Source organism: Cotesia typhae, unplaced genomic scaffold, assembly GCF_013202065.1.
Source record: "Cotesia typhae breed Kobodo isofemale line unplaced genomic scaffold, CoteBio_Ctyphae contig_4, whole genome shotgun sequence".
Lineage (NCBI taxonomy): Eukaryota > Metazoa > Arthropoda > Insecta > Hymenoptera > Braconidae > Cotesia > Cotesia typhae.
In genome coordinates this window covers 11,049,850-11,063,678 of record NW_027423748.1, presented here as the reverse complement: position 1 = coordinate 11,063,678, position 13,829 = coordinate 11,049,850, and the positions used below count along the sequence as shown (strand labels likewise).

Below are 13,829 nucleotides of genomic sequence, written 5' to 3'. Positions count from 1 at the left end.
GTAAAGAAAATTACCGGCAATGCAGGTCGCTATCTACAGTCTAGTCTTCCTTACCAGCTGAGCAGTGGGAAAGTATTTTTATATTTTATATAAATAATAATAACATATCGTGGGGTTAGGATTGCTCCATGCAGAACTCGTGATTGATATTTTTGTTGATAAATTTTGAGTTTATGAAAATAAAAGTTTATCGCAATTGCGTGTGTGTCCGTAACAAGTCGAAAGAAATACTGAACCAATTGATAATAAATTTAAATAATAAATGTGAATGTGAAAAATTATTTATTTTATGGCAACACTTTGTCACTTGATAGCTATTAGGTTGATCAGATGACATTAAATTTAGCTGTCACTTCACAATTTTATTTTATTTATTCAACAGAAAATTTAATTCCAAAAAATTGTATTTTTTAATTTTTACATGTCAGTTTTTTTTTTTTTTTTTTTTTTTTTGTTATAAATTATTTAATTATAAAAATAATCAAACATCTGCTGGATTGTCATGTTGATCAGTGAAATAAAAATTACAAATTTGTATTGATAGTAATAATGTAACTGAAGAGCGTTGTTTATGTTAACAATTCCCAGCGCAGACTGGGTGTTGATCGTGATATTGACGTTAACATTGACGCAATGTTTGTGGTAACATAAAGCGTTAAAAACTTGTGTCAACAACAGAGGATGATATGTATCACGTTTTTATCAGTGGTTACCGCCTGGTGGAGGCAGACCATGGCAAATCTTTTTATGTTTATACTATTGAAGTGACGGATACTGATACCACTGCTAAATATACTATTGAGAGGCGATATAGTGCCTTCAACGCGCTCCACAGACGAGTGTGTATTACTTTTTTATTGTAATAATAAAATTAGCTGACGTTTAATAATTTTTGTTAATTGACAACAAAAAAACGTCACATCAATTTTTTAATAAAGGATAATTAAATACTAAATACTAAATACTAAATATATTTTTTTTTTTTTTTCAGTTGAAGAAAATAAATGACACAGTACCATTTCCTCCAAAACGAGTCCGGAATTCTCAGCCCAAAGTATTAGAACAAAGGCGGGCTGGTTTGGAGCACTATATTACTAAAATGTTACAATTATCAGAGACTAAACAGCAAGTGCTAGAATTTTTGGGAATTGAAAGCAGTAAAAATTCCAACGCTCGGATAAATTCCAGAAGGTATTTGTCATGAGCAATAAATTATTTGAAAGTTATCTTCATAACTTTTCTTATAAATGCTTATCATACCATTTAATATTTACAGACCCGAGGTAAAAAAAGATTCCAATGGTATTGAATCACGAAGTGCAATAGGACATCATCCTGTGATAACGTTCGCGTATGACCCGTACGTAAATCCTGATAATAACTCAAGTCTTCCTAATATCGTAATACAAGGTGTATTGGACGGTATTTATAACCCATAGAGTTCACGTTTATTTATTTTTTAATTTTAAAATCAATATCTCGCCAAATGAACTAAATAATTTAAAAAAAAAAAAAAAGAAGTAAAAATAGTTGTATCAACTCATCTGTGATGTAAATCTGTAAATTATATATTTAAATACATAAATTTTTATTTTCACTGTACAAATAATCGCTGAAATTTGATTACCAATTAAGTATTTAGGGTGTTACTTTAAAGGTATTAATTATCGCTTAAAGATACGTAAATTCTTAAGTAATGACCTAATGACACTTACCCTCTAGTCATGGTGAATAATAGCTGCGATGACTCACGACTAATGAGTCGTCTAGGGTTTACAGTCTCGAGTTTCACAGTGTATAATATGGATTACTAATAAAATCCAAATGGGTGTAGTCAGTGAGGGAATAGTAATGAAAGGACCAAGGACCAAGGAATGGGGACTTAATATTAAAAAAGTCATTAAAATTTAATAAACATTATTTGTTTTAATTTTATTGTATAATTGCCTTATTTATTTATTTCACCTCGTTTTATTATTTTATTTGTTCAGTTTTGGAGTACAGTAATTAGTGACAATGATCTTAATCGTCTATTTCCTATCGAGTATCGGTTGCTTTTTATAAATGTTAACTCACATATATATATATATATATATATATATATATATATATATATATATATATATATATATATATATATATATATATATATATATATATAAACCGCAATTAAAATTGCATTACCCTATTAATATTCATTTACAATCTAAATTAGGCGTCGTTACATAATGTTTGTTTTTTTTTTTTATTATAATAATAAAAATAATTATAATTAATTAAAAAAAATATCTCAGCATTCAATCCATAAAATAATTTACATTTTTTTTAATAAAATAAAATAATACAATAGTAATTTTTTGAACTCGTTCTTATAAATTTTATAAATTTATTTTGAAAAAAAAAAAAAATAATTTTTTTTTTAATATATTTCTTAACATATTTTTAATTTAATAAGTATGAAAAATTTTATTCATATATATTGCCGCGTAATTTATATTTATATATAAAAAAAAATTATTAATTAATTAATCAACTGATTAAATGACTGCGGTACGATTTTGTCTATAACTTTAATAATAATAATAATTACAAAATTAATATAATTGAAGAATATATTCTTGATGCGTGTCCGCAGTATGTACAAGCTTTTCAGTCTTGCGCGGAGTTCTGCTGTCACTTTCCAATAAATTTAAAGACCCTCGATACAATTTTTATTTTTTATTTAAAATTAAACGGCATTGGAATTTTATTTATTTATTTATAATTTTATATAAATATTTATTATTATTTATAATGACTAGGGTCAAAATTTTTTTTTTTAATTTCAAAATAAATGGCTTGAATATTTATTATTACGGTTAAAATATTGATCTTATAAAAAGAGTTTTAAAACAAAAATTAAAAAAAAAATGTCATTTTTTTATACGATCAATATTTTAATTGTATTTTTAAAAAATTAAATTATTAATTAATTATTTATTGATATTTTGAAATTAAAAAAAAAAATCTCGGCCCTAATAATGACAATTGACAAAAAAAATCTAACATAGGTATAGGTAGACAAACATATAGAGATTTAATGTAAGTATATATAGTTAATGTCATGATTATTTATTATTAATAATATCAATCACGAGGCTACTTAAATGAGATTCCATAAAGCGCGTAAAAGTCTTTAAAAAATATAGTAAACTATCTTAGTAATAATAATAATAATAATAATAATAATAATAATTACAATAGTAATATAAAAAAAATTGTAATCAATGATGAATAATGACATGGAAATTGTTCTATTAAAAAAAGGTCTTACTGCGTAACGCGTCACATTTAGGCAAATAAAAATGAATAATAAATTATTTACAAGTTAGACTAGGCTAACCGATTTAAATATACTAAGTTTTAATAATATTTATTATTTATTAATAATTATTTTTATTATTATTACATATAAAAAAATCGCAGGAGTAGCATTTTATTATTATTAGCTTTATCATGATTGCTTGGTATAAAGAATACCTTAAAAAACAGGGCAAAGATGTCTTTATGATAAATTATGTGCACGTGATGCTCGATGCATTAACAATATACCGATAATATCTACAATAATATAATATATTATTATTTATTACATAATTTTTTTTTTTTTTAATTTTGCCGTTTTCGGTAATTCAAGTCCAAATAAAATAAATATTACAACACATTTATTAAACATTCATTACATTCAATAACAATTGTTTGTTTCTGTTTGTTCATTTGTTCATTTTTATTTTTAAGCTATAATTACTAGAATAAATAGAAAAGGTAATGTATTTTTATTTTTATTAATATTTATATTTTTTTGAATTATTGATCAAGCAATTACCGATTTGTTTCCTATTGATTTTTATTTAAAAAAATTCAGATATTGTTAAATATTTGACTATATTTTAAGTTTAAACGAGCAGAGTATCTCTCTATTGTTTCTGGCATATTTATTTACATAAAATATATTTGTTGTTGGCACAGCGTATATCGTGTGCCTGGACTGCCATCGAGCCTTATATCCTTATCTCTCGACTATCTATCCTCTCTTTTATTTATTTTCATTTTGTCCGTATGTTCTATGTTCAATGCGTTATTGTTGTACAGAATATGCAATGCGGAATTCAACTAAAATACCCCAATAAATTCAACTTTATAAAATTGATATTTCGATTAATAAATTAACAGTTGTATATAGCTTAACTCTCTCGAGTTTTAATCCAAATTTATCGTAGATGTAATATAAATTCAATCGATCATTTTTTTTAAATGTTTTATCATCTATATAATTAATATTAATCCGTTCGGTGCAACTCCGCGCGAGATCTGTACAAGCACAGTAAGACAGTTTATAAATTGTCTAAAAAAAGGCCACTAAAATATTATTTTTATTTATTTTTTAGCGATCGGATCTACGTCAGCTGGTTCTTGAGCGTAATCGCGATTACTTAGACTTAAACATTGTATTTAATGTATATATATATATATATATATATATATATATATATATATATATATATATATATATATATATATATATATAGATGTTATTATTCGCTTAAGAACTTGCTGTCGCGATGACCTATTGGCAGTCCTGGCTTTCAATGGAATGTTGCGATTATATATTTTATTAAAAACTCATTCGAAACAATAGATTATCCGTCGACGGATCATGAAATACGGCATCCAGCTATTCTAACATGTAAATAAAATATTTTTTTTTATTATTAATTATTACTGTAATATATATTTATATATAATGTAATATCATTATTTATACAATTGTATCGTCGAAAAGTTTTTCAGTATTACCATTTAAATAATTATTTTTTTTAGTCTGCTGCGCAATTTTTCAATAATTGCAAGCAGATTATAAACTCCAAATGACCGTCGAGGCGATAATATTTTTATTTTTTTAGTCAATTAATTTTTTAAAAATAACAAAATATTTTATTACATATCAATAATCCATCACTCGATCATGCTAATTGAGAACTATTAATTAATTAATAATTACAAATTTTATTCTCTGTTAGTACTTATTATTTTTGTCCCTCATAATCATATCATTTTTTTTTTTTTAATATACTTTTCTTCAAATATTTTTTTTATTTATTCAATTCTGTACACGTTAATCATTCCGGGGTACTCGAATTTTAATACTAAAATCATTTAATTTATACATGTACAGTCAAATATATATTTATATTTATATTAATATATATCTATTTATTTATATAGTTACAGAATATGCCCCGAAATAAAATTTCCAGTAGTTAATTAATAATAATAATATTTTTTTTTTTTCGGTAAATTCTACAAATCTAATTAATATCTTTCATTCATCATTAAACTACTTACACTCGATAAATCACCATGAGATACCCTTGGGGTGGGGGAGGGGAGGGGTGGTTGGGAGTGGGGAGGGCTGCGACATCAAGTCCTTAGGGAATATAAATTTAAATTTATAATTTATGTCCCTTTCAGGTATCCAGAGCATGGCGATATTGCAATAAATTTATTTATCTGTTGTGTTTTTATTTAAAAACTTAAAACTTTTATTTTATTTATTTTATTATCCCTCTTTATTTATTTCTTCAGAAGCATATATTTATATGTATCTGTATAAATGTAAAATAGGAGCCATATTCTGGTTGTATCTTTTGTGAATACTATTTAATAAATTTCCATACAGTCGCAGCAGTAGCAGTAGCAGCAGCAGCAGCAGCATAGAATAAAGGAGAAAAGGGGGTGAGGTGAGGTGCCGTGAAAGGAATAAAGGAGGAGGAGAAGGTAAAAGGCAAAATGCATTACATTAGATTATTATTATTATCATTATTTTAAAAAGCGATGTACAAAAAAGTGGTTACGCATGCCTATCCCCACTCACCTATCGACTATCTCAACGGGATAAATGATAATATTTATGTACACATATGATTTTTAAAAATAAAATAACGTTTAATAAAAATCCCCGCCGAGATAGAAGTTGTGTGTGTTTTAAAAATACTGTACCGAAGACATTAGAGATATTAGATTAAATTAATAGTCGTTATTTCCTATTCCTTACTATTATAGTTAAAATATATATATGTATATATATATATATATATATATATATATATATATATATATATATATATATATATATATATATATATATATATATATAAATATTTACATAATATATGTTAAAGTGAATTTATCGCAACTTGGGTTTAGTTGGCCAGTCCCCGTATCCCGTATCGTATTATATTATATTATATATATAACCAGTACTACATAACAGCCTGCCAATTACGATATAATATAAGTGAGCCATCGGGTACACCGTCGTCGATTATCCTGATTCTGATCCTGATTCTGATCCAGATTCTGATCCCTTTCCTCTACTCTCTACTCTCTACTCGGAACACCATTACATCTCGAGGTATCTGTTTAGTTAGATGGTGTATAATAGTAGTTGGATGTTAGGCTCGATCGATTCGAACCAATTACCATTAATCCATGATTGTAACTTATACAAGTACACATCCCCTCTTGTTATCCCATGCGAGTATCCTTCCTACTAATATCCACATTCAGCAAACTTACTACAGCTTTACTTTCGATCAGCTATCTCATTACCTACGATATTGAACTTGCGCCAGCTGGTTACACTCGTACATACAAATAGTATTATCAACTTGTCTATCAACTCTTTATCCTCCTCCTTAGTTGAATCCTCCAAGTATCTCACTAACTTTAACTAACGGCCTATTTCTATACTTGTCTTTTTCCTTATTATTTTTATGTTATTAGTTATTAGTTATTAGCTGTTACTACCTTTAATTTTCCCGCATCGGTCTTTCTATTTACGATATCCATTATCCATTATCCATTATCCATTACTTAGCAAAACGCCAACAAAAATACATGGAAGGCACGCCTCATCAGCTGAGTATGCTTATTATTGTTAATACGCATAATAACGAATTTTATTTTAATATTTTTAATCATTATCTTAATATTTTGTTCAATTAAAAAATTTATTTAGCTTCATCTAAATACCTAACAGGCCACTACTAGAACACAGTTCATTCGTATCACATTTAACTATTTATTCTCTCTTTTATATTTGCTCGATGTCCAACCACGCCTACTTTATTCAATTTATTAATAATAATATATATTGTGTATTTTTACTAAATCTTTTTTTTTTTTTTATTTTTTTTTTTTATGTTTTTCAATATTTCAATAAAACAATTATTAAAAAAATTAATAAAATCTCTCACACATGACAGAGAATGCCTCTCACTCTCTCTCTCTCTCTCTCTCTCTCTCTTGACGACTTAGGACCCACTCATTAGCATTATTCAGGGGACAATAAAGCTTAGCTTACCACACAAAAAGTTATTCAACAATTGTACTCGATTGTGTTGCACCCTTTCTTGATAACCGCCGCAGGTTTAGTTGTTGAATCTAACTGTTGTCGCTTGCTCAAAGTGCCGTATAAATTTTTATCCTTACCCTCTAATCTTATCTTACTCTCTAAAATTCCAGTTACGTGGTTGAGTCGATCCTGGATGGTGTTTAAACTGGCGTAACTGGATTCTCTCAAGGGAGTGCCGGCTCCAAATCCCCGGGAAGGATCCACCGGTAGCTCGGGATTGTTGTCATCGTAGGGAATTCCACCGGAGTGGTTCCAGGGAAAGGAGACGTGGCTGAGATCTGAAAGCTCGGGTCTTGCGACGTACATCAACATGTCGTTGAAGTTTGGCAAAAATTCGGGGTTGAAGAGCGACAGGGTGCGGGAGTCGCTGGTCGGCCGATTGGGCTCGTGCGTCGGAACCATGTAGTGCTCGCGAGAGCCCTCCTTGAACTTGCTCTGGTCCAGCTTTTGGTGGCCGCGTCGACGCCGCTGGTAGGAGAGCGAGCCGCTGTTGGTGTCCAGGTGGTCCAGCGACTCGGTGAACTTGGACCGGGGCACCGGGGTGGAGGCTCGCGTTGATTTAGCCGCGGTGTCGCTGTAAATCCTGGCTGACCGCTCGAGAGTGTCCTCGTTGTTGGAGCTCCTCTCGGCGAGGAACTCCGGGTTGACGATGAGGTCGTAGCTGGGCGGGTCGAAGGACTGGTGGTGGCTGGCTGAGACGTGTCTCAAGTCTGCCTCGGAGCTGGTACAGGAAACGATCGAGACGGGCGGGAGGGAGTTTCTCCGAGGGATTGGCGTGGTTATAGAACTCGGTGGCTTGTTTCCTGATGCTGAATCGTAGCACTCGTAGTCGTAGTGCTCGTGCTCGTTGTTGTATGAGTTTTCCGATTCGGTGGCGGCCTCGGAGGAACTCGAAGCCACGGTTCCGTCGCGCGGGGGCAAGCCTCAAACGGCTCGTCGTCTTCTGTATCATATATACGTCTTCTTTACCTTCTGCATGGGCTTGTTCTCCGCCGAGCTGTTTGCGTTTTTCCCGTTCGGGTTTTTCGGCGTAACATTCAGCACTAGATTTATCGACTTATTATTGAAACCCGCCGGGGATTCCGAGCTTTCCGTCAGCCGGTTTAACTGCTGACGCTGCTCCGGTGGATCGGGATAAGGCGCGCCTCTTAGCCGCTGGGAAAACCAGAATCCCGACGCAAACCCCGCAATCAGCGAGAAGAAGCAAGTTCCGATTAGGGCTCCGGTTAATGTTTGAGCTGAGTATACCACCGGTGTTACTGTTACTCCTGTAATCAATAAAATAGTTACTTGTACGATAGTTAACAGGATTTACAATCGCTAGCACCCCAGATAATACTATCATGCTTATAAATTATAAATATAAATAAGCTAACCATTTTATATCAATTTTTTTTTTTTTTTAATTTTTCTTTTAAATATTGTTAGTATCAGTATAAAAAATTTCTTTTTTAATATTTTAAATAAGTTTTTAAAATATTAGAATAAATTGATTGTATTGTGATGAATGAAACTTTCACCTTGTGCTGTGTGTTAATGATGGTGAGTCAACAAAATTTATTTATCACACTTAGAACCAAATGAAACAGATTACGAAAAAATTCCACTAGGACATGATAAATTGATAGCTCTTAATAACTATTGTGTTATTGATAAGTTACACAATCAATCAATCAATCAATTAATTAATAATTCATACTAATTAAATAATATCAATATTCATTAACTAACAGAATATTCAATAGCGGTCATCTCTCTGTTATTTTATTATAATCTCTTGCTAATTGATTGTATTTATATTGATTGTATATTTGTGTGTTGTATTATAAAAAGAGTATAAAAGCGATGAAAAACGATCAATTTATATAAAGGCAAGGTTTCTTAAGCTGGTTGATTACCTTGAGGTTCATTAGCTCGTGGTTGAGTTCGACTGTATTGATTTTCCCGATCCAATTCGATGACGATTTCATTGTCACGTTCGTCGGGCTGCTCGCCGATCCCGATTCGTGGGGGCATCACTGGAGGCACCGGCTTCGCCAGGTCCAAGTCAACATTCACTAATCGAGAGAGTAAGGACATTACGATAATACACAGGAAGATGCCAATGATTGATTCATTTTAATTTAAATTAGACAACTTCTACTTTAAGCTATTCCCGTTAAAAATTTTTTTTACTGATTATAAATGTGTTAGAACTTTATATTAGTTAAAAATTAGAATTAGTAACATAGAAAGTATTGGAAAGGTTATTTATTATTTTTTCAATACTTAAGTAAAGATATATATATATATATATATATATATATATATATATATATATATATAGAGAGAGAGAGAGAGAGACGAGTAATGAGGAGACAGTGATGGAAGAGAAAAATACTTGCCAGGACTTTATTTTTTTTTATTTCTAGGAATAGACATAAAAGATAAGATTAAACTTTAAAAGCTGATAGATGTACGTGAGTCTAAGAAGAGACTAAGACATATATAAAATAATAAAATAAAATAAATAACAAAAAAACAATTTTTGATAATATGGTATGGTAGTATGTTGTGTGTTAGTTTATCAGGAATACAAAGGGTTAATACAATAACCAAAGTTGTGATGACATGTAAGCAACTTTTAAAGATAAAGACAGTGTTGATAAATAATCCGGATGGTGCTGGGAGGCTGGCGATTCACAGTGGAATCCACAGAGAAAGAAAGCTGGTTTTTTCGATAAATAAATATATACAGATATATAATTTAACTATTTAAAATTTATGTAAAATGTTAATGAGAGTCTGAGACTATAGATCTGTATATAAATATACTATCAGTGTGAGTAAAGATAGACTTATCTGTGGTACCTTGTTGGGCGCCGCATCCCTTGTGTTTTCCGGTGATGATATCTTGGAATAGGGTCTTGCTGGCGTCATTGTCGTGTAACTTAGTTGGCACAGCAACGCACAAATCCATCGTAGCGTCCCAAGCGCAATGCGGATCCTGAAGAGCGACGCAGGCGACACAGGAGTTTACTGCTGCCGGGCTGTCGCAGTGATGGAGCGGGACCGCGCGTATCTCAGAGTCCGCGATAACCACCAATTTGCTCGCCTCGCCGGCCAGATGAACCACTTGGAGGTCCTTGATGGCTTGACCTGAGAAACCAACGTCATTCAATCACTGGCTCCTCCAAGTGACTGGTAACCATAATAACAATGATAATGACAATGACTTACCGTATCGTAGCACTTGGACGTCACTCACGATAACTTGGCCCACTTCTGTTAACGAGTCGGGGGCTTTTGTGTTGAGGGCTTTGATAACTCGCCCATCGTCTGCAATTAAATAAATGTTAATGTCGTGATGATCAGGAGGAGGAGGAGGAAGATAGAGATGGAGATGGAGATGGAGATGGAGATCAAGGGAGAAGAGATTGAATAGACGAAATTTATCTGAATAATTCATTGAATAATAACAATCGAGAAGAGTAGGGTAGCACGATGGGGCTTATATTACTCACCAGTTCCTATGTAAAGTATGTCATAAGTTCTGCCATCGAGAGCTTTAACTTGGGGATCAACGGCCACCCTCGTGAATCTGTAATTGAAACTGACTTTGGTGAGGACCGGGAGGGTGAAGAACGACTGCACTGCATCGTCCATCAGGGGGTGGGTCTTGACAAAATTCACAGTTATGTCGGGTAGCGTCCGCGAGTCGTTGACGCAAGCACCTGGTCGCGGCTCTGGGACCTTTTCCGGGAGCACGCGCAGCCAGTTGCTGTTTATCGTTTCCTGCTCCTTGAACGCCCCTTGGAAGACGTCGAATACACTGCTCATCGAGAAGGCGCAAACCGCCGAGCCGCTAATTGAGTTAACTGGCGTCGTGAAAATCCCGTAAATCAGCTGGTCGTGGCGGCCCGCGTAAAAACCCGTCGTCGGGTCGCTCATCGACTCTGAAAAAATAAAATTAAATTTTTTATTAAAACTCTAAATAGCTATGAGCTCGCTTTGAATTACGAGGAAACTTTTATCGGGTAAAAAATTAAATTAATTATTTTAATTAAGTTTTTAATTTCATTAATTATTGGGGTTGTTTTACAGGATTGATATTCCAGTAGCATTGATTGGATTTTAAATATTTAATCAAGTATTGAGTTACCGAGATTTATGAGCCAAATAAAATTACTTGGTAAAACTGACGTGTTAATTAATTAAATTATAATTGATTCTCTGCTAAGTTGGAGAACATTTTATAAATTAATATTTTTAATGATTGATAATGATAAGTTTCTTTTTTTAGAATTAAGTTGTACCTTAAAAATGTTATTATTTCGACTGTTTACGTCAGAGAGATGAAAATTGACAAGGACCTCAGAAAAGAAATAATAAATAAAGATTCAATTGTTCTATAAAATTTTGCAGTTTATTAATCATTTTTGTGATTTGGTAAAATTATCTTGCTAATTTAATATAAATTTATAAATAAATATTATACTTAATTAATTTAACAAGGCATGTCTTTATTTGAAATTATCTTTCAGAATTTCAAGATTATTTCAGGACTTATAATTCTACGGCAAAAATAAACACTCTAGAGAATTCTATTCTTGTGCAGAAAGTTTTTAAAAAGTAAGTGAATTGAATATCGTTTGTTATTTGTTATTTTAACGGTGGGATTCCATTGCCCGCAAACTTGGTTACTTTATCCCGTCACAAATGATCGATTTGTCTGTATGAAACTTTGTAAATATAACTCTTCTGCTCCATTTCACAATGTAGGTAGTTGCACTTAGCTGCAGTGTGAGTGTGGGTGGTACGCCGCGGCCCAGATATTTTCACACAGGGTTGAAAAGTTTCTGACTATTTCCAATATTCGCGTGGCGCTCAACGGTTGGCTAAACGTCAACCATGCGGCAACCAGCAAAACCAAGAAGAAATAGAAGAAAGAAGAAGAAAGAACAACTGGCTAAGTGAAGAAAAGAAGAAGAAGAAGAAGAAGAAGAAAAAGAAGAAGAAGAAGAAGAATAGAATTCCAACCGGCGCTTTGAAAAGTTCTCACGGTGAATCAGATTTGGAAGCTCTCGTTCCTCGCTTATTCCATCCTTTTTCTTATTTTTCTCATTCTTATACGTTTGGTTCTCTATTTCTCTATTTCGTAGATTTCTAAGTCGCGTATTTTCACACCGAGTTGACACTTTGATGCCACGAGTAGAAAACTTTTTGACTTTTGCGTAACAAGTTTGTGCCCGAGTGAAATCGAATGAAAAGAGGAAGCAACCGCTCAGCTACAAACTAAAGAAAACTCTCCTACTGAATAAAATAAATACACAGATATTTTATTTTATTTTATAGGTTACGAGGATTAACTTAAACATTCGGGATTTGCTAGTGCTTTCAGTGGATCTACTAATTACCAGCTCTTAATTGCTCGGCCCTTTTCCAAAGATTACTTCTCCGATCGTTGGCAAATAAAATCTCGTCACTAAGCGAGCTATCATTTTAAAACCAAATTCAAAAATTACTCTAATTTAATGAAAACTTTTGATTATTTTTTTTTTAAACATTTTCCGAGCGTTATATTGCAGTCTAACTATTTTAATAAACTTTAACGTAACTCCGTCAATTAAACGGTAGAGCGATTAAATTAAAATTTAAGCTCTGCTGTAGGTTACAGCTCATCAACCATTATTTCTGCAGTGCAATAACAATAACCCGTTAAATAATGAGTTACTGTCAGAGAACCGAGGTGGGTATCGTTAATACAGCAATAACAAAAATATTTTAAAATTCCGAGTACCCTCGGGGCAATAAAAGATATAAAAATAAAATAAAAAAAGTAAATTCAATTGCCAATCGATATTTGACTTCTGAAGCATACTAAAAAACCTCATCTATTTTTTTCGATCCAATTTTCTCGGAGTTAAAATAAAATATATGTAGAGAACGTGAAGCATTTCCTGCCAGACGAATGACTCAAGTAATGTTAGTTTAAAGTAAAAAATAAATACTAGAATAAAGTAAATAAATAAAATAAAAATAATGCATGGGTTTGTCTAAAGTACACATCTCTTCTCTTCTCTTCTCTCTTTTCCGTATATGTATGTATAAATGGAATGGAATGGCCTCTCGTAGCCCAAGTCATAGACGTGGATGGTCTTCTATCCTAGAACACTTGGAGAGAACTCTGGCAGAATCCGCGACCCGCATCTGGCTCCTGGCCAGCCGTCGGATATCGTGGATTTCGATTCAACGTACGGTTCGGATAGCACGCCTGGGTTTTTTACGAGCCAGCCAGTCAGCCAGCTAGCCAGCCACGACTTTAACCCGATCGAGAAACTGCAACGACGTCCCTTACAGAGATTCCAAATACGATTTATACAAGCAAGCCAGG

General features: G+C 32.2%; 3 protein-coding genes across 5 annotated transcripts in view; 1 reads left to right on the top strand and 2 right to left on the bottom strand.

Moving 5' to 3' along the window:
• LOC141527690 (sorting nexin-24) lies at positions 1–1,609 on the top strand. Its single transcript, XM_074243292.1, has 3 exons — positions 1–839; positions 992–1,191; positions 1,277–1,609. Exons 1-3 carry the CDS (start codon positions 687–689, stop codon positions 1,437–1,439), a joined length of 516 nt encoding a protein of 171 aa, XP_074099393.1. The 5' UTR covers positions 1–686; the 3' UTR covers positions 1,440–1,609.
• Positions 1,610–6,214: 4,605 nt separating this feature from the next.
• LOC141527650 (uncharacterized) lies at positions 6,215–8,377 on the bottom strand (the record flags this gene model as incomplete). Its single annotated transcript, XM_074243220.1, has 1 exon — positions 6,215–8,377. A coding segment is annotated over one exon (957 nt), but the record flags the coding sequence as incomplete, so codon positions are not given.
• LOC141527316 (semaphorin-1A) overlaps positions 8,353–13,829 on the bottom strand; it is a 94,354-nt gene continuing 88,877 nt past the window's right edge. For 2 of the 3 annotated variants that reach the window (XM_074242734.1, XM_074242735.1), the window contains exons 11-15: positions 10,960–11,391; positions 10,676–10,774; positions 10,307–10,594; positions 9,355–9,513; positions 8,353–8,724 (exon numbers count right to left, since the gene is read on the bottom strand). In XM_074242734.1, the coding sequence (XP_074098835.1) occupies positions 8,405–8,724; positions 9,355–9,513; positions 10,307–10,594; positions 10,676–10,774; positions 10,960–11,391 (1,298 nt within the window). In that variant the 3' untranslated portion in view covers positions 8,353–8,404. The remainder of the gene's footprint in view (positions 8,725–9,354; positions 9,514–10,306; positions 10,595–10,675; positions 10,775–10,959; positions 11,392–13,829) is intronic. The other variant, XM_074242736.1, reaches the window with a different exon arrangement.